Below are 20,558 nucleotides of genomic sequence, written 5' to 3' on the forward strand. Positions count from 1 at the left end.
ATACTTGTAAAAATGAATTCCACATGTTAACTCATTGGTGCCAATGCTTTACTGATGAGCAGGATTAGGTTTAAAGCTTATACAATATAACAATGTGGCATGATAATGGTCATATGTTATGAGGCAAAGGTTATTCTATTCCATTTGCCAAAATGTGGAAACAACCATTATCCCTATATGACTTTAGTTTGGACGATGGTTTCCATTGTTTGTACAGCTACAAACATGATCTACGCTGTTCTTAGATTATGAAACATTAAATGACATCAATGTGCTGACTTTTCTGTTTCACACTAACCATTAAAATGCTAGGAAATGAAAAAGTGTTATTTGCCTGCCTTCATGGTTTAAAGATTGGTAAATTCCCTTTAAAATCTTAATTTTGTACTTAAATGACATCCACAAATTAAGACTTGATCAAAGACAGTACAAGATATTTCTGATTCTAGCTACTGTGTGTGTTTCAAATACAAACACAGAAGGGCTGCAGGAGATTATTCTGAGCTTTGAGACAACTGTGGATTGTTTGAGTCCTTATTGGAAACAGGCTTTTCTACATTTCCTGTATAAAAATGTACAGTATTGTGTTTGAAGAAAGGCGGTCTGACCGTCTTTATTGGATTGTACTTTTTCTTCAAGGTTAAGAGTTGCAGACTCTCCTTCTGGGGTGCACCCGCGTATCTTCACAAACAGTAGACTGGTTTCATTCCTGTGGAGTGAAGCGCTAGAGTTAAATAGTAAGAGAAAGAAGATTAAATGAAGGGATGATGGAGGTAGTGAAAACCTGCTGCTGGTGCTGGGACTCAGCCAGAAAGGCCTTGTGATTCCAAACTAGCAGAGGGTGGGAGAGGAAGGAGGATGAATGGCTACTACTCTCACACTGCTGCTGTCTCTCTGCCCGGCCTGGATGGACTGTGGGAGAGACTGAGTGGTAGGACTAGAGAGGGAAAAGGGTAAGAGGAGGAACAGGGGGGAGCGCTAGCCCTCCAGCTATCAGTACCAGTAGGAGGAGAAGAGAGGGTTTGAAGGGGAGGAGAGAGAAAAACATGAGAGAGAAGGAGGTAGAGCAGATGCAGACTGATTGCATAGGGCTTGAAGGGGAAGGAAGGAAGAGAGGAGACCCTGGCTGCCTCGCTTAGACAGGAAGGTGGATGTTTTGAATCTGAGAAGGCCGCAGAGACACAGTGACTGTAGTGACACTTGTAAGGTAAGGGGGCATTTTCAATAAGGAGTTTATAGGAAAGTTAAGAGTGGTATATGTTTTCTTAGTGAATGCAGGGGTGTGTGTATTGGTATCAAACTTAGCTGCAGCAGTTTTGTGGGTAAAATATGCAAGAAATGTGTCTGATACACTAAGTTACAAAGACGTCATGCTGTTCAACCTTTTGGGGGGAAAATCCTCATAAGACACCAGACTTGTGATCTGATGTATACAAAGCCACTTCTATGAGTTTCTGTGTATTTGAATGCTGGTACTCATGGTGTCTCTGTGATTAAGTGTGTGTTTTACTGCCTCATGAGATAAGAACGACACACACACACACACACACACACACACACACACACACACACACACACACACACACACACACACACACACACACACACACACACACACACACACACACACACATCCTCTCTGTGCCAAACCCTGGTGACCAAAGAATGAGCATCCTTGTAAAACAGAACTCCAAAACAGACGAGTCCACTCTTCCCTTCCCTTCAAATCGTCCCTCAGGCCGCTCTCTGCCGCTCTTCTGTTCTACATTAATTCTTTAACAAGCTGCCATTATGCTGCTCATACAGACATGGCTTCACAGCAGTCAGTCTGGATTAGAATGGGATGAGGATGAGATGTTTATGTGGTAACAGTAGCTCCACATATGTAGGGCAGCAGATAGTGGTTATGCTCATTGATGATGCCAGCTCAGGAGCCTTGAGTGAGGTTTACATGTTGCCTTTTTTGTCCAAGAAAGATGTTCAGAATTCAATTCTGTAAGACAGAAGCAGCACGTTGTCCCATTTGAAAAGTGCTGGAAGAAGTCCTCAGATCATATAGAAAGGAAAAGGTCTCAATAAATCTGTGTTAAACACTCCTTTAAAGTCTCACCATCAAACCAAGACCAAGTCAAATAACTGCAATTTTTCTTAATATGATATTCAAAACCACTTCAGTTGAACTAACTTTTTATGCTAGAATAGCTCATTTCAGAGTGCTATATATGAAATAGTTATCTTTGCTGATGTGCTGGTTTACTGGCAGTATTTTAAGGTTTTATCTGGTTGACTTGGAGTTTATTTCAACTACTCTGTATACTGTTTGTTTCTATAAGAGCTGCTGTTTATCCTCTTCCTGATAACATATTTTCTTTATTTAGAGACTATTTTCTCAGGCTTGTTCTTTGTTAAAAAAAAAAAAAAAATGTTTCATATATAGGTTGTTGGCAGAGATGTGACCAGCATGCATCTGGTTCATATAGGTCTGCAGGTATGGGACCAACATTTATCCGTAGGCATCTATGGAACAGATGAGACATGAGGGGGCCATGATTTGTTTGTTCTTTGTTTGCTGGCTTTGGATAAATAAACCACAAGAAATCACAGAAACATATGTTACTCCAATGGACCTTTTTTTTTGTTTTAGCTCTGTGTACATTTCACTCTTATGGTTCTTCATTTGTGTTTGGTTCCAAGTCTGTTTGATGTTGGTCACAAGAGGCATACAAAGTCATTACAATAGATAGTATTTTATAAACCCATTACATGTTGTGGAGGTGCAGTCCTGTTCTCAGAGGGTGTTGTAACTGATAATCTGCTGTAAGTGACAGAAAGTGCACTAACAATTACACAACAAATCAGGATCACTACATCTTTTACATGCAAGTGTTGAAATGAGAGCAAGTCCAAACTGATGCAGCCAACTGGATGCCATTTCTCCAGACTGGTTTAAGACGGAGAGGAACCAGGAGAGACAATGGCAGCAGCATGGTCAAAGGATGTTTCTATTTGAATAGTACACCACTCCCACCAGTTCCCTTCCACGTCCCAAGAACAATACTGAATAGAGGATTGCCTGATGTCATCCGGCAACGCTGCTGACAAGAGTCATGAGTCCTCTCCCTCCAGTTCCGGTTCTGAACTAAAATTGTCCTAAACACTGGAATTCAAACTTTAGACAGATTTGGTCGTAACATTTTGGAAATGTAGCTTCATTTATTTGCAAAAAAAATCACTTATTTCGTCCTTTGGGGGTCAAAGGGGATTTGGTGTCCACTTCCTGTGCCATGGTCTAGTTTTGGGGTCTTTTGGCACAGTCTACTCATGCCAACAAAAGAAGAGCTCTGTCAATGCAATCTTGTAGTGGAGAAACAAACAAAAGAAGCATCTTGAGTCAAACATAACCACTCCTCTTTTGTTGTGTGCAGTGGCTGCAAACAAAGGCAGCTTTTCTGTTGTACAAGAACCCAAACAGAGTGACGAACAGCACGTCTGCTGTGTGCAACAGAAATTAATCATTTTAGTATATACAGCTGTCTGTTTTGAGATGAAGTTATTTCGAAGAAATGTTTTTATTTTGACATTTCCATCTTGATACATTCATCACTGTCTCTATAAGGCAACATGAAACAGTTTTCATCTATTTTCTACCCTTCAAAAGTCTCACACCATGACCAATTTGGACCATTTCCCACAACTGTATGTGTGACTGTTATCATGGCTGCACAGATGGGACTGCCCACCCTGCAACTGTATGTTTGGGAGATGACAATTTGACATTCGGCTTCATTAGCTCTTTCTGTATTATCAGAATCATGTCACATTTTTGACAGCACTGAAAGGATTGAGATAACTGTCGTGAATTTTTCTGAATATATATTTGATCATTGGTAATTGTTCTCCTTTTGTGAAAACGCTGCTTGATTTACCACACTGGACACACCAGATGGTACAGAATCAAATTTATAGCATGCCAATACTCTAACCACAATAAACCTGCATGTTTCTTTCTCTGGACGGTAAATCCAGCTGAAGCCATTATCCTCCATTGATTGAACAAAAAAAGCTATTTAAGATTAGCAGCTTGGGCTTTGGGTAATTGTAATGGGTAATCTTTATCACCATTTTCTATTGTTTATTTGAAGGATGATGTCAAATTTAAAACAATAAGACCGATAACACAATGTGAAAGAAAATAGTTTAAGCCCCAAACAGGGTTCAATGTTGCCAATTAACAAAAGGAATTTGTCTTGTGATTGACAAGTTACTACCACAGCAGCCTGTCAACCAGGAGAAAGACAAAGCAATGATCATCCACCCTTTTGTCCAAATATGGTCCCTGCTTGTTTCCAAAAACCAAGCTGGTAGTACAAAAATGAAGCAGAGGCTTCATTAACTTCTTTTTAACAGTCCATGCATTACACATCGTAAGAGACTAAATCTCAAGTAATACAAAAATAAAACATGATGTTCTGTCTGACTTAAATTCATTCATATCTTTGTTTATTGTCCTCAGATGTCATGGCGTCCGACCTACCGAAGCTCCAAGTTTCGAAATGTCTACGGGAAAGTGGCCAACAGGGAGAACTGCTACGATGGCATCCCCATCACCAAGAACGTCCACGACAACCACTTCTGTGCCGTCAACTCTAAGTTTGTGGCAGTTGTCACAGAGAGCGCCGGCGGGGGGGCTTTCATCGTTATACCTGTATCCCAGGTAACTGCTTCTGTCTCAGTCTATTTGCTGTTTCTCTCATGACCAGTATACTTTATAGTACTCTTTATCGCTGTTGGTTTTAATACTAATTGGTACACTGTACAAAATGTTGAGTGACTCATTGGGAGTCAAAGTTTTAGGGTTGTTCAGGCATGTTTTGCTACATATTTGTTCAGAGGTTGTATTTAGAGTTTTTTTTCTTGCTTTCTGGTATTTAACAACACAATAAAATCTGAAGTTTGAAGGAAGTTTTCTCAGAAATTCCCCCCCTTCTATCGCAGAGAATGCCAGCCTTGAATCTTAGTGCCAGGATTTGAAGCCAGACTTGTAAAAGGGTAGAACTGCCGAAAGGATCACATACAGGACCTGCTGTTATTAGCCATAAACAAGACAAAAGGGCAGTGTTGTAATGGAAATGTGAAACTTGAGTATGTTTACATTGAGCACATGCAGGGCATGCACAGGGCTTTTACAGGAGTATTTACTATACAACAGAATTGCAGATTCATACTTAAGGTCTTATATGAGTAGAAAAGTGATGAAGACTCATAAGAAATGTAAGCCAAGATCAGCATGTAACTGAAACTCTAAGTGTGTTGTGATATTGACTTTGATATAGGGGGTGTAGAACCAGTTTTACTATTAATTGACATTTCTCTGGTGAAGCTAGTTGTCGCTGGGTTGTTTTTATTGAACTGGTAGATGAACAGTACAGAACATGAAGGTGTTTAGTGTGCTTCTTACTTCATTGTGTGTACTACAGTGTGGTCCTGAGAAACCATAAAGTGCTTTGCCTCATTACGAGACACTCTCGCCTCTTGGTACTTGAAAAGTTCCTTGCTGCCAAGCAAGCTTGAGTCAGGCTGCTATCAGGCAGAAAACGTTTCAGCAAGCTGAACTGCTCTGCTGTGTGAAGAGAGAAGGAACACCTCAGCTACATTTGAACCAAGATCATCATGACTGATGGTTTCTTTATCATGGTGCACTGTTGTCAGATGTATAATTTTACATTTATTCAAAAAACTATTTGATACAATTCTCTATACATCAAATAGAGACATTATCACTTGTTGTAAACTATCTGAAATTCATTTTCCAAAATAAAACTTTGTTAACTCAGATGTGCAGATGGGCTGCAGGTGATACTGAATCAAAAGGATTCACTCAAAAATAAATTAAAGGATGCATTGATGTGTCAATGACAGGTGTCGTAAGCTAACAACTAGGTTAACAACTCTTGTGAATCCCAAAATGGACAAATCATTCATATAAAGAAAAAGCTGATATTTATGGTTTTATTTAGCTGTTAGATCAATTGAAAAAAAAAGCTTTTGCATTTTATCCTTGTGATTGACAAACTATTCTGATTATTGGGTAAACCTGCACTGACTTAGCAATAGCTCTTTCGAATCTACTATTTCAATCTTTCAACACTTATTTTATTATATAACTAAATATTAAACTGTGGTATTTTCCATGAGTCATCTCGATGCATGACCCCGTCCCACTTGATCGATTTCCTCCTCGTCAGAGTATTGCTCTCAGGCATTTCCTCTGGTTTCTGCTGAGGTGACAAGTTCATAAATGGAGTTTGTAAAATTCAGCAGCAGCATATGACAGCGTCTGTTGGACGAGGGCTGCTGTTTTATGCAGAATCCTGATATCAAAACACCAAATCAGCAAACTGAAGTGAGCCAAGTTTGTATAAAACTCTTACTTATTAACTGATCGGTTATTTTTCCCATGAATCTTGTGGTGACCCTAAACTACATCCAAATATTGCATTCTTTACTTCAGCAAAGAGGACCAAATAAGTTTTCTGCTGAAAGGAAAATGTTGGAAAAATTAAGTATTGCTGAAAACTATTTGTTATTGGTTATTTCTACAGAACAGGAGGGCAGTAATTAGTTATTTATGATGTGCGTATTTATTCAACCAGCTTTGAACAAACAGGTATCTCATGGCTTTAGACTCTTATTGCATTAGTGAAGGTTTAGTGAACAATTGGCTACATGCAAAATGTCAGACATTTAGGTTTTTCCCAATGTAACCCAAACTGTGTAATCAATGACGGAGGCCAAACTGATCTAAAGGAGATATGGTTGCAGAGTGAAGTCATCAGTCACACAAAATCAATAGCTGTTAAGTAGATGTCATAATCATGAGTAGACTGTGGAGTGCAATGGTTATTAAGATCACTCAGACAAGGTAGAAAAATGACAAAAAGACAAACAAGGTTTGGACTTGAGTGTTTTAAAAATCAGTAAAGAAAGACATCTCCTTTTAGTTTCCACATCTTTCCACTTGTTATCTTGTCAAATGAGCTTGTAGTGCCTCATCACAGATACAAACAAATCAGTGGGGTGTTGGGTTAATGGCGAGGTGTGAGCCTGGCAGATATGTTAAGATGACAGCCGGCGAGACGGCCATATGGTTGCTCCAAGGCAACTCTGCTTCCAAGCAGAGGGACTACCGCTGGCACCACCTGGTACACAGACCGGCCCCCCAAAGTGACAGATAAGGTCACAAACACCTCTTCATCACCTCGGACAAAGACAAAGGGTGCAGTGGGTGTGGTCCATATTTAATTACTGCAAAGCTACTACTAGTACTATCCTTCATGTTCACTGCTACCTTATTTATATTTTATATGATGATTTATGCAACATATTGATATAATAATAATAATAATAACAATAATAATAATAATAATACTTTATTTGTATAGCACTTTTCTATAAAGTAACAAAGTGCTTTACAACAGAAAATAAAAGCAGAGAGACAATTAAAGCAACAGGCAGAGAGTAAACAAGCAAAACAAAATCAGACTAATAAAATAAAAATAAGAACAATTACCGAAATCACAGAGTAAAAGCATTTTTATAAAAGAATGTCTTGAGTAGGGATGTAAAACAAGGGACTGAATCTGCAAGTCTGATCTCCTCTGGCAGGCTGTTCCAAAGTCTGGGGGCTCTAACAGCAAAGGCCCTGTCCCCTTTAGTTTTTAGCCTGGACTTTGGAACAGCCAGTAGGGCTCTGCCAGAGGATCTCAAGAAGGGGCCAGCCCATGTTGTGCCTTAAAAGTAATTAAAATAATTCTAAAATCAACAGGGAGCCAGTGAAGGGATTCTAAAATTGGCGTGATATTTGTTCTTGTTAAAAGCCGGGCTGCTGCGTTTTGGATGGTTTGAAGACGGTGGATTGATTTTTAACTTAGACAGGTGTATAATGAATTACAGTAATCAAGCCTGGAGGAAATGAAGGCGTGTATGAGTTTCTCCAGATCTTTTTGTGACATGAGGGATTTGACCTTTGCTATATTTCTGAGCTGGTAGAAACAGGACTGTACAACTTTCTTCACTTGCGGCTCAAAACACAAGTCCTGGTCAAAAACAACCCCAAGGTTTCCTGCTGAGGGCTTCACATAATGGGCTAGTTCTCCTAGGTGTGCAGTAATTTGATTTATTTTTGATGGGGGACCGATGACTATGACTTCTGATTTTGCGTCGTTGAGTTGTAGAAAGTTGTCTGACATCCATGATTATATTTCTGAAAGGCACTTGAGGAGAGTAGTTGTATTTGAATGGTCACCAGGTGTAATCGGGAGGTAAAGCTGTGTGTCATCGGCATAACAGTGAAAGTTGACATTATATTTACGGATGATGTTACCAAGAGGGAGCATGTAAATTGAAAATAGTGTTGGACCTAGAACTGAGCCCTGGGGGACCCCATGTACTAACTCTGCTGTTGACGACACTGACCCAGCCATTGACACCGCAAAACTTCTGTTCTGGAGGTAAGACCTGAACCAGTTTATGGCCATATCACTGATACCTGCCCATTTTTCGAGTCTGTTGATAAGTATGTTGTGATCCACTGTATCAAACGCAGCGCTCAGATGCAGAAGTACCAGTATGGAGCAGTTACCAACATCTTCAGCCAAAAGAAGGTCATTACAAACTTTAAGAAGAGCTCTCTCAGTGCTATGGAGAGATCGGAAGCCAGACTGGAGTTTTTCAAATAAATCATTGTTTGTTAAATGAGCTTGAAGTTGATTGAAGACCATTTTTTTTCAAGGATCTTGGCTGAGAAGTGAGAAGTGCATGCGCATTTTAGCCAGGTGTGAAGACTAAGAATGCGACTGAATCGCTCAGCTCCACGGCCAAGGGTGGGGACTGGACCAGAAATAAAAACAGTCTTTCCTGCATCCTTTAAAACTTGAAAAAAAGGACATTAAAATCTGTTTTTGTGCATTCAGATTCCCGACGTGATGTGTCATGATATGAATTAATCATGTCAATGAGTTATCAGGCATTAAAGCAAAAATATAATGCATTAGTCAAACAGAAAAGTACTTGTTTATTCATCACTTGATCGTTCCACCACTTGATGAGGCAGCTGATTGGAAAGCACCAGCAGCATGTACTGAAACGTGCGATAAACTACAGCATCAATATATCAATCAGCTCAGTATTCATAAAAGCTTCATTTGCAAAATGCTGCCATATATCTCTTCTTTATTAAACCGGTATCATAGTCAACACTTTCTTGTAACTGGCTGATGCTCGAAGTCCCACATGCGAACACTGCTTTTAGCTTCTCTGCTGCTTTCACATGGAACACTTTGGACCAGACAAATTCACACACTTGTTCCTGTCGGTCACTTTGAAACTATGATCTTAAACTTCTCTTCCTTTGAATGTAACTGTTTTAATTGTGTTGTTGCCATTTATTCTCTTGTTGTAATCTCGACATCATTGAGAATGAGGGCATGCGCTCAATGATTCTTCGAAATTAAAATAAAGGGTGAGTGAATGAATGGAAAAGTATGACTCAGCCTGTTCAGTGTAGGTTAACAAATGGTTAGCAGTATGGGAGAATATGCCTCAGAGTATTTTTAACTACTAGGGTTTATTGTGTTTTGAATCAACAAGATGTATCTGTGACGTGTTTCTGAAAAAAACTGCTGAAATGGAATCAGGAAAAGAAAAAACATAATTGCAAATATTGTACTTGTACCACATTGTTCATTTCCTCCTGTTCTGAAATTCATTCTTTTACATTGTTGCATATTAAACTCAGAGGAGTCACTTCTTATTGTTGAAACATTAATCTCCTTAAGAAATACTTCTGTTAGATGATGATGAACTTTAATAATACAGTAGCCACAGAACAGCTGTGGTAGGCCTGGTTAATGAGGAATCATTAAGAATCACATACCAATGAGAGTTGGTAGCAGTCTTAGTGTGTTTCCTGTGTAGTGCTGGAGAAAAATGTGTACCTTGTCTGCAAGTCTTTGCATCACCAGGCGTGCTTATCAATGACCCAGCATCAGGAAATGAACTGAAGAAAGCTCATGAGGCCTAACGAAGGTCTGTGCCTCCTGCGTGTTATTCATATAAACGTCAGCAACACTGTTCTCAGTCATTCATCCACCCTTTTCTTAACGCAGTAAAACCAAAGTACATTACATCTCAGGACTAATCTTTTATGTTCCATTACATCGTCTGATTTTCTCTTAATCCCTCACAAACCATTTTAACCTCATGGTTCCCAACAGACATTATTTCTCTGCAGGTAATTAGTTCCATCTATAAACGAAGTCCCTCGGATCCCAAGTTATTAAGGTTTTGAGGCCATGCGAAAATCTCACAGTCACTCCAACATTCATAGAAAAAGCTATGCGTCATTCAATCTTTCCTTTCTGCTCATTTTCCTTTTACGTTCCCATTGCAGACAGAGGGTATTCTATAACATGTTAAATATACCCTTATGCTAGACAAGTTGAGTTTCCAATTGATTGTAGCCATGGCTGCGCAATTAAGTAAAATTTCACTGTTATCATGATATGAGCATTTGCAATAAACACGTCGCAAAATTCTGATTTTATCTCCATAAATTGGAAACCAAGCAATGCTTTCTCAGTCAGGATATGCACATTTTAAATGTTGGGTGGAGGTCTGTATATTATGCCCATACTGAATTAGGAATGTATTATGCTAACACCAGTTTGATGCAGTCAGATGAAGTTCAAGCTAGCTTTATGCTACCCTCAGATTAATGGGTGCCGATTTAGTGGTATTTTGAATTCAGGAAGAACAGGTCAAACATGAAGCATAGCAGATTGGCAATAAAACTGTATGTTATAGCTGATTTACATTCTTTGACTTTTTGTTAGGTTATCGCACTTATCATTATTGTAATATTCAGCAATGCAATCACACTCATATCATGTAGGCGTAACTGTAGCAACAGTTCATTTTGGCCTGATGTCAAAGAGCCTTCATCGTTTCCCGCACTCACTTCTACTTCAAGGTCCTCCTTTGTATCTCATATTAGTATCTTAGTCACCGTCTGCTCTTCTCCTTTCCTCTTATATTGACTGAATTGATGTCACACTTCACTGGTGTCAGGATTTGGCAAGCAGTGGTTTTATTGGTTCTGGCAGATGTCTCTTAACTTGTTAGCGAAGCCTTCAGCGTTTCTGGAAAAGTGTTAACTCAAGCTTATTAAACATTTTTCTGTGGGCAGACTGAGAATACATTGATATGAATTGTGGCTCATATTTTCAAACCCACCATGTTTCCTGCGAGTGGCCATCTCATTGAGCAGCCATACATACAATATAATACACGATTCATTACTGTAATACATAAAAAGACAAGAAATAACATCCTAAAACAGCAAATATTTGCCACGATTGCCCACAAACAGTCTTTTAAAATCACCTTGAAAGCATCCAATGAGTGCAGTTCGTGAACATTCGGGTCCTTTTTGTAACTGCTTCCACATAAAGGGAGCAGACTGAACTCCTTTTTCCCCACTTCAGTCCTGAGTCCTGACCTTTGGAACAGAGAGTAAGAGAAGTTCCTGGGACTGAAGATCGTAAGTTCCTGTGCTCTTCTCTTTGATGTAGGTCAGAAGGTATGAAGGAAGTAGAACTTAAATAGACTTGTAAATAGGAATACGCCAGGGTTTCAGTCTCCAGTCTTAATGGTCAATCTGAATGGATTGTGTTAGAGATGTCCTGTCAAGCCCAGTAAACTCCTGTTTTCATGTACAGTATGTGGTTTGAACTACCAAGAACTAGTTTGTGGACGGTTTTTCAATACTTGTAACTCTGGGGCAAAGAGCCAATGACAGGCAGAGGCAGAGAGACGTTGTTGGTGATGGGAATGACTGACTGATGCATAATTCTTTTAACTCAAAGTTTATTCTGAGAATATATCACTGTAGTATTTCACTTTTTACTGCTCACGTTTTTTATGAAATTAAAAGTTTTCAGTTTGGAGGAGGAGTGCAGTGAGAACACATCATTGAATTGTCTTTTTGAAGAGAAAGATGCAGAGAGGTTGTTTATACCATTTTAATACCTTACTTAAAACAGAAATAAACATCAAAAGGAGGCTTGATAAATTCCCGTGGTCCAGTGAGGACAGTATGTAAAAAAATAAAAACACACACACAGGATTTCAGTATGACCTGTCGCTCTGAAACAAATCTCATTGGAAATGAAAAAAAAAGAGGTCAGTGTGGATTGAAGTGACATCAAACAGTGATGACATCATGACCGACATTTGGAGGAGGTTTCTGTCCTCTGTTGTTATGAGTCACTGCCCCTCTGTGGACTCGGTGGGTTATTGCAATAACAATAATGTAGCCTCAGACGTCCCTGCTCAATAACAAGCTCTGTTTTCTCAAATCATCTCACTGATGCAATTTGAATTTTATTGTGTTGTATTACTGTTACATGTGCAGCAATAAAAACACAGGGTAGTTTTGTAAGGGGTTAGGTAAGCGGTTAGCGGGATTCAAAACCTCCAGCAGAAAATATCATCCATTCAATGACTTTCTTTCATCTTTTTTATCCTTTATTATGAGGTCTGTAAACAGACAGATTCTCCTCCTTTAGGCTGTTGTTTTGTGTGGTTAATGTCACTTGTGTTTTAACACAGCTGCTGTTTACCGGTTGTCTTACCCTTTGGAAAAGCATACAGTAGAAATAATCTTGATATATGCTGATTTTCTTTGGAAGTGAAATCCTCAAACAGAAGTAAATATTAATTAGCGTTCTTCTGTCACTCTGTTTCAGTCGGGCCGCCTGGACTCTCATTACCCCAAAGTCTGCGGCCACCAAGGCAATGTGCTGGATATCAAGTGGAACCCCTTCTTTGAAAACATCATAGCATCCTGCTCGGAGGACACCTCGGTAAGAGAAACAAATGTGATCACACATACAAGTGTATAGAGGCCAGGATTATGACTTGGAGGCGTTGAAGAAGTGAAGACATATTGTATCTGTGTAATTATTTGAGTTTGTAAAATACTGAGATTGACAGCTGTCATTACTGAAGACAAAAAGCAATTTATCGAGAGGTTCACTTAATCACACAGTTTGCATCAGACACAAGCTTGTGATTGGACGTCATCTTGCAGCTGCTCTCGTTGTTGTAGTTGTTGTTGTTGTTGTTGTTGTTGTGAGCCAGTGGTCTGAAAAAGACAGATGTGAAAAAGCCTTTGAGCAAGTCGAGTGTTCAGTCACTGACTACATAAATGATATTGAATCCAGTATAGAATCTCATTCACCACCATCACTCTTAATCTCAGATGTTACATGACATTAGTCTAGTCTAAGACCCAGTTGGCCTTTTTTCCCAGTTCATGCACCTGTCACATTTCTGTACTGATCATAGTGAAGCCATGGCTGCAGCTCTGTATCCCGTAGAGTACTTTCACTTGTTGCAGGATAATCTCCTCCGGTCATACACAGAGCCTCGAGCCATGGCTGTAATCCAGATTAATCCTAATGCAATGGGCTGCATTGATACCCTGTGCTGCTTTTGATCAGAGGGATGTCTAGCTGTATCATGTTGATTATAGTTAAGAGTTCATATTAAGGAGTTATGAAGAATATGACATAAAAAAGTACGACACTGATGACATGTTCTTTAAGAAAATGCCTGAAGGTGTTTTAATTCGTTATGATGCTGCACTGTTTATTTATTTGTATGTATTGTGTATGTTTGTGTGTATGTATGACTGTGGCAGGTGAGAGTATGGGAGATCCCAGAAGGTGGTCTGAGGCGAAACATGACAGAGGCGGTGCTGGAGCTGTACGGTCACAGCAGACGGGTGGGTCTGATCGAGTGGCACCCCACCAGCAGCGGCATCCTGTTCAGTGCTGGCTACGACTACAAGGTACAACATCAGTTACTCCAAGCACCAATGAGCTGAATCAACACGATATATATAATGTCAGAACTACGAGCATTACTGACTTAAATAATATTACATCAATGTGATAAGAAAGACGACCTTTTGGATACTCAAATACTGTTAGACCACGTTAAGTTATTTGTCTGACTTAAGGAGCTAGGCTGTGATGTTCAAAGCTGTTTTTTTAAGAGATGTCACATTTTCTGATTGAAAAAGTATAGAAAATCTCATCAAACAGTTCTGTTTTCCGATAAATTGTAAAATTAATCTTGCAAAATGACACGTTTTTACTGATTCTAGCTATATGAAAAAAAGATTTTATCTTTGTTATCACTGTAAAAAGAAATATTTCTGTGTTTTATCAGAAGAAAACATAAATACCATAAATATGACACCATGTGGTGGTTGACTTAATTTTTTGTTACACTTCACAAGCAATCAAAAGATTTACAAAAACACTAAAAGACTAATTTATTGATTATAAAAACAACAGTTTGTTGTAGACCTGAGCTGTGATTCCATGTTCATAGGCCAGTATACTTGAAATAGTGATTTTCCAAAGAACACATCTGGGACATGAAGAACTTGTTACTGTTCATTTCACTTTTATAAGCTCATGAAATATAACTCTTTTTATGAATTGACGCTATACAAATAATGATTGATTGATGAGCACTTCAGCCGATTAATAACTCAACACAAACAATGTGTCAGGTCCTGATCTGGAACCTGGAGATCGGAGAGCCGGTGAAAATGATCGACTGCCACACCGACGTCATCCTCAGCATGTCCTTCAACACAGACGGCAGCCTGCTGGCCACCAGCTGCAAAGACAAGAAGCTGCGTGTCATCGAGCCGCGCTCCGGGACAGTCCTGCAGGTGAGAGGGAGGAGGGGGTCATTTTTGTATTGAGACTGTGCACACACAAAATATATGTATAATTCTGTATGACTGATGCTAATGAGGTAATCAAACAAATAATAATCATAATATTTTCACCTGGAGTGAACCTCTTAAGTACCTTAATAATTGACAATCATAGTGTGCCTAAACTAGAGCCTGATTACACCCCCATATGGCAAAAGTATTTGAACATTTAATTTGCTTGAATTAGGGCCAGAGCTGTTGTTCAAATTAGCAAAGTTCTTATGCCTGTACTGAGTGAAAAGTGTGTTCGTCCATCTTTGACACAAACTTTTAGAGAATGTGCTTTCCTCTGGCAGAATGATTCTACACTCACACACACTAAGTAAGGGAAAAAGACTGGTCTGCACAGAGCAACAACCTCGAAGATCTCAAAATAGGATCTCGACATTAAGCCAGACTTTATCGGCCAACATCAGAAGCAGACCCCACTAATGCTTTTGTGACTAAATGGGAGAAAATCCACCAGTCAGCTTCCAAAATCTGGTGGAAAGCTTGAAACCAGAAGAGTGGATGCTGTAATCAGAGCATATGAGAGCTCATGGTTTTGGAATTAGATGCTCGACACTAAGATATTGTGTATCATACTGGACCGATCGTCGCTCATATCTTCAGCAGGCGGTGAAGACCTTCTGGTGGTTTGGGAAAATATTAATCGAAGAGATTTCATTAATGTCAACCCTTTCATCATGTAGTGTTCAAAGACAGACTTCACTTCAACATTTCCAAAATTTTTGCTACTCCTAAATAAAACCAAAAAATCTGAAGCTGGTCCAGACCACTTCTCAATCACTTCATGTTTGACCTTGGCACTCTCACCGCTTGATGACCATGAAATAATTTCTGATTAGACCCATTTGCTGCACCCCCGCTGCTCCAAGTGGAGCTGATCACGGCCAGGCAGCAGGAGATGGGGGGATGGGGACAAATCATGAAACTTTTCTGTACCTGAAATACCGATTTATCTACAAATAATTCCAACATAGTCTACATTTCAGTAATTTATTTAATGAATTAATGAGATATAGTAATGCTCAGCTGGTGAAAACTATATGGAATATTGAATCCCACATCTTGCCTTAAGAAATGGACCAGTCTTTACCCCTTAGTTTACATAAATGTAACGTAATGTTAGTGTCATAATCAAAATAACGTATTATGTATTATGTATTATGATTCACATTAAGAGGGATTGATAATCTTTGCACACCTTTTCTTCTTCTGTGATTTTAATGTTGCACTAGTCCATACTGCTAATTAAATAACATAATGATTCATTCTGCAGCCCTCATATTATAGAATGGACTGTCACTGTGGGAGTGTCGCACATTAAAGCATTGCTCTTTCTTTGTGTTCTGCTCCACCAGCATGCCAATTGTAAGAACCACCGAGTGAACAGAGTGGTGTTCTTGGGAAACATGAAGCGACTGCTCACCACAGGGGTTTCTCGCTGGAACACCCGGCAGATCGCTCTGTGGGATCAGGTCAGACAACACCTCCATATGGCTCATGCCTGTTGTGCCAGAGTGGGTGGAGCGAGTGTGTGTGGGTGTGTTTTTTTGTAATTGCTTGTGTGTGTTTCTTTAGGAGGATTTGTCCATGCCTATTGTGGAGGAGGACATAGACGGCCTCTCAGGACTGTTGTTTCCCTTCTATGATGCCGACACACACATGTTGTACCTGGCAGGCAAGGTCAGTGCTGAATCTCAGCAAGGGTCACAGCAAGAAAATGATTTTCATGACTGTAATAAAGCTCAGATATTTTGACAAATCTTTCTACCAGTAAGTCTGTTCGAGGAATGAAACTAAACAGTAGTGGCAGAAATCCAACACATTGTCATGTGTGTAGTTATTGTCATCTGATCACCAAGCAAAGAAAGTATATCAGACATTTATTAGTTTGGCAAACACTCCTAGACATAATAATCCACTATAGTTAAGGATGCCCTTTTTCATATTACCTGAGCATACATTCATAATGTGCTGTAATAAATCATCAAGAGAGCTGAACAATGGTTGAACAGGTTTCTAAAAGTGCAGCCACTACATCCAATAAAAGGAGCAATATGTAACTCTGACATGTAGCGTTTAAAATTGGCGCTTTCACCTCTCACCATTTTTCAAAAGCAACTCCAATATTTATCCTGGTTTTGCCATGATTCTGGTTGTGGAGCGTATTTGAAAAATTCCAAATCATTTTAGGTCGGCTAGAATCGGTTCTATCTGAACCAGTTCACCTGTCTGCTTCCATCGCTGCACCTGTTGGTTTGCCGTTTGCCTGGCAAACTGAGGGGCGTCCAAAATGGTCTTATAATTCATTTAGGTCATATGCCTGACTTTTGTTGATTGAAATGTTCCCGTTTATCAGAATTAATGTTTTCTGTATATGAGAACAGCTTTCAGAGTTTATTCACATTAACCTGCAAAATAATCCGTCACCTATTTGAGATGCCTACGCTGTAAAAACTTGCCACATGTCCCTCTTTTTGCAGTAACCACTGTGACAAGCACCGCTACAAGCTGTTAGGTTGTTCATATGTGTTATGAGCTGGTTTGATTTTTGCTCTACAAAATCTTCAGTATTCTTCCTTTATTTAATTCTTAGTTGAAATAAACTCCCTTGGTAAAACAAGACAACACTGAAGTAGAGCGGCAAATGATATGAGGCTGAAATTAAAGCATAAAAATGTGACTTGAATGAAACCTTGTAATAAACCACATTCTGCTGCCACACAGGGGGACGGCAACATCCGCTACTTCGAGATCACCACAGAGAAGCCATACTTACAATACCTAATGGAGTATAGGTCCCCGGCCCCTCAGAAAGGTTTAGGTAAGTCATTTGTTGATTGGTGATATGCGATCCTTCCTGTTGAAAGCAGGAAAACAGAGATCTAACCACTTCATTATCTGTGTTGATGGGATGAAGTGGGGCAGGATAACATTGGCAATGTTCTTGGTCTCAGTATACGCCTGCTCTTACATTGATTTTTTATGGCTGAAAGGATAAAAAGGGTGGATGAATTGAAGTATTCCAAATATTGCAATACATTGACCAGTGAAGTCTCATGTTTTTACATTTTCCTCTGCATTTTTGCACCATACTCTTTGGTTTTGTCTGCAGGAGTGATGCCAAAGCACGGGCTGGATGTGGGATCTTGCGAGGTTTTCCGCTTCTACAAATTAGTAACCCTGAAGGGTTGGATTGAACCAGTTTCCATGATTGTCCCGCGAAGGGTGAGTAGCAGTTAAACAAACGAATGAACTGACTATGGTACACTGAGATTCATTTAGACCCTCACAGAGAGATTAGGTTATGCTTTAAGACAATTAGATGTTTTCCAATTGACTGCAGTATAACACATGGCATGTATTTGTTGTGTCCTGGTTTACAGTCAGACACATACCAGGAGGACATCTACCCCATGACACCAGGAACAGAACCAGCCCTGTCTGCCAGTGAATGGCTGAGCGGCATTAATAGAGGTAAACAACACTTCAGACACACACAGCTTTTACCTTATACTAGTAACACAGTTTAACACAAGCCAAATATACAGTAGATGCAAGTTCACATTGCAGCTGAATGCTGCAGGGGGACAAATGATTTGATGCCTCCGTTTGTCTGCATTCTGAGCGTTCTGTACCTTTAAACTTCAGGGGGCAGGTACAGGATGCCCTGAATGTGGACTAAAAGCAGCATCCCATCCTTTGTCCCCTGCAGCCTTCAGCACAGATAATACAGTATGTTGACTGTATGGTTGACAATGTCTTTGCAAGGCAAATTGCCCTTAGGGCTATAAAGGCTTCATTCATTCATTCAGGTTATGATCATATCCTCCTGTGTTTGTTGATGTCATTTAAAAACAAGTCAGTCATGCAAAAGGGTTGAAAAAAAATGTATTTACATTAAAACTGTTTTTTTACTTTCGTAAAGGGTCAGTGTCACAACATTGTACACACTCCCAAATATATTTTTCTCTCATCTAGATTACACAACTTGAACCAGGTTCTATAATGCATTTTATGGTGTATTTAGACTACATCACCAGCCAGTTAAACATAAACCTAGAGGCTGAGAATGTGTAGAGGAAGTAAAATCCACTCCAACCCACACTTGGCTGCAGAAAATACTTAGTAGAGGATACCTCCTGAATCAGAGAGAGCGGGGGCTGGGGATGACTCATTTGCAAACAACCCAGCAGCTCACACAGGGACGGAACAGACCACAAGTTTGATGATCAGCATACCTGAGGGTTGCAAAGCTACAGCAGGACACAAGGTCGAGAGATGTGAATGCTGCTGGGAAAAGATTAACTACTTTTCTTAAGAACATAAGGGCAAAAAAAGGGTGACTGAAGAAAGGACAACAGGGACCTTTAGATAGTTAGTTGACTGAAATTCAGTAGCAGTACAAAGGACAATATCTACTAGACAACATCTACCCTGTCCACATGCTGAGAGAGCAGGGCACAGTAGTGCAACCTGAACCCAGGCCAATTCCTAACTGCAATGTTGAAGAAGCCAAGCTTCCCCACTTTAACTATTGGGTGCAGCAAGGGAGTGTCATACCAGCAACCCTAACACCAATCCTGGTGGGCTTGAAAACCAGCCTCTCACAAGTCTAATACAAGAGAGAAAACCAGGTGCTACTATGTCTTGAAGCTTTGCTGGTAAGTCAGTGGACATGCGTTAATACCCTTCATCCTCCACCATCCTGCTGTCCTGCAAAAGCTTTTGTTTAGGGAAGGTGAGAGTCAAGCCACACTTGCCAGACAGTCCAGATACCCAGCAGCTGGGCAGTGCAAGCAACATCTGATGAGACCTAGTGCATTAATTGGTTTGACTCTATCTCATTTAGATAATGAAGCTTATATCCTGGGAGGATGTAGCAAAGAACGTTTAAAGAGATTTAAATGGTAGAAAAGAAAGGTCTGTCCAGCATAGGTAGGCTGTAGAGAACACATCAACGGGAAAATCTCTGAGGCGGATAGATGCTTGGGGAGAGGTCGTACAGGAAGTAGTGAAAGATCCAGAACTGCTTAAAGGACTGAGGGGTTTTTGGACCGAGCCTTGACTCCAAACACGATGTTCTGCTTCTACAATAAACAGCTGAAAGACTCCATCGTTTTCTAGGTGAAAATAATTGAATCCTACTTACCAAACTTTAGTCGCCATCTGGAACATTCTAGTTTGTAGAGTTCGTAGAAGACCAATATGCAGAAATACTAGGATCTCTTTGTACCTTTTGTTGGTTTTTTCGGCCTTGGTTCAGGGTGTGCCCTTCTTTGTCCAAACAGACCCAGTCTTGATATCCCTAAAGGAAGGTTACCAGCGTCCAAACCAACTAGTGTTCAAGGCTCCAGTGAAGGAAAAGAAGAGTGTGGTGGTGAATGGGATTGACCTGCTGGAGAACGTACCGCCCCGGACCGAGAATGAGGTACATAAGAACTATTGTGAATTTGTCTACACAGTGACTATAACTTTACTCTGCTGTTCCTCCAAAGAAAAAAACCCTACTTGAACAAGTTTAAGCTTTAAGGAATCAGACCATTACAACTAGTAAACAAATTACCGGCAGCAATATGAATACGGATGTTGGAGTATATATAGAAAAAGGACTTGTATTTGTCTTGGTTATATGTGATGTTTCTGAGAAGGACTCGGGTAATTGTACTGCATATTATATCCATTATGTCATGGA

The 20,558-nt window shown here is 39.8% G+C and overlaps 1 protein-coding gene across 2 annotated transcripts in view; it reads left to right on the forward strand.

Annotated features, from left to right (window-relative positions):
- Window positions 1–20,558, forward strand: part of coro2ba (coronin, actin binding protein, 2Ba) — a 48,887-nt gene that overhangs the window by 25,629 nt on the left and 2,700 nt on the right. Inside the window, exons 1-11 of one of the 2 annotated variants that reach the window (XM_061032121.1) lie at window positions 917–1,207; window positions 4,514–4,714; window positions 12,807–12,923; window positions 13,763–13,912; window positions 14,645–14,809; window positions 16,222–16,338; window positions 16,442–16,546; window positions 17,591–17,687; window positions 17,979–18,091; window positions 18,250–18,340; window positions 20,155–20,294. In XM_061032121.1, coding sequence (XP_060888104.1) covers window positions 4,514–4,714; window positions 12,807–12,923; window positions 13,763–13,912; window positions 14,645–14,809; window positions 16,222–16,338; window positions 16,442–16,546; window positions 17,591–17,687; window positions 17,979–18,091; window positions 18,250–18,340; window positions 20,155–20,294 — 1,296 coding nt within the window. In that variant the 5' untranslated portion in view covers window positions 917–1,207. Of the gene's footprint in view, window positions 1–916; window positions 1,208–4,513; window positions 4,715–12,806; window positions 12,924–13,762; window positions 13,913–14,644; window positions 14,810–16,221; window positions 16,339–16,441; window positions 16,547–17,590; window positions 17,688–17,978; window positions 18,092–18,249; window positions 18,341–20,154; window positions 20,295–20,558 lie in introns of those variants that run through there. The other variant, XM_061032082.1, reaches the window with a different exon arrangement.

This window comes from Labrus mixtus, chromosome 1, assembly GCF_963584025.1.
Source record: "Labrus mixtus chromosome 1, fLabMix1.1, whole genome shotgun sequence".
NCBI lineage: Eukaryota > Metazoa > Chordata > Actinopteri > Labriformes > Labridae > Labrus > Labrus mixtus.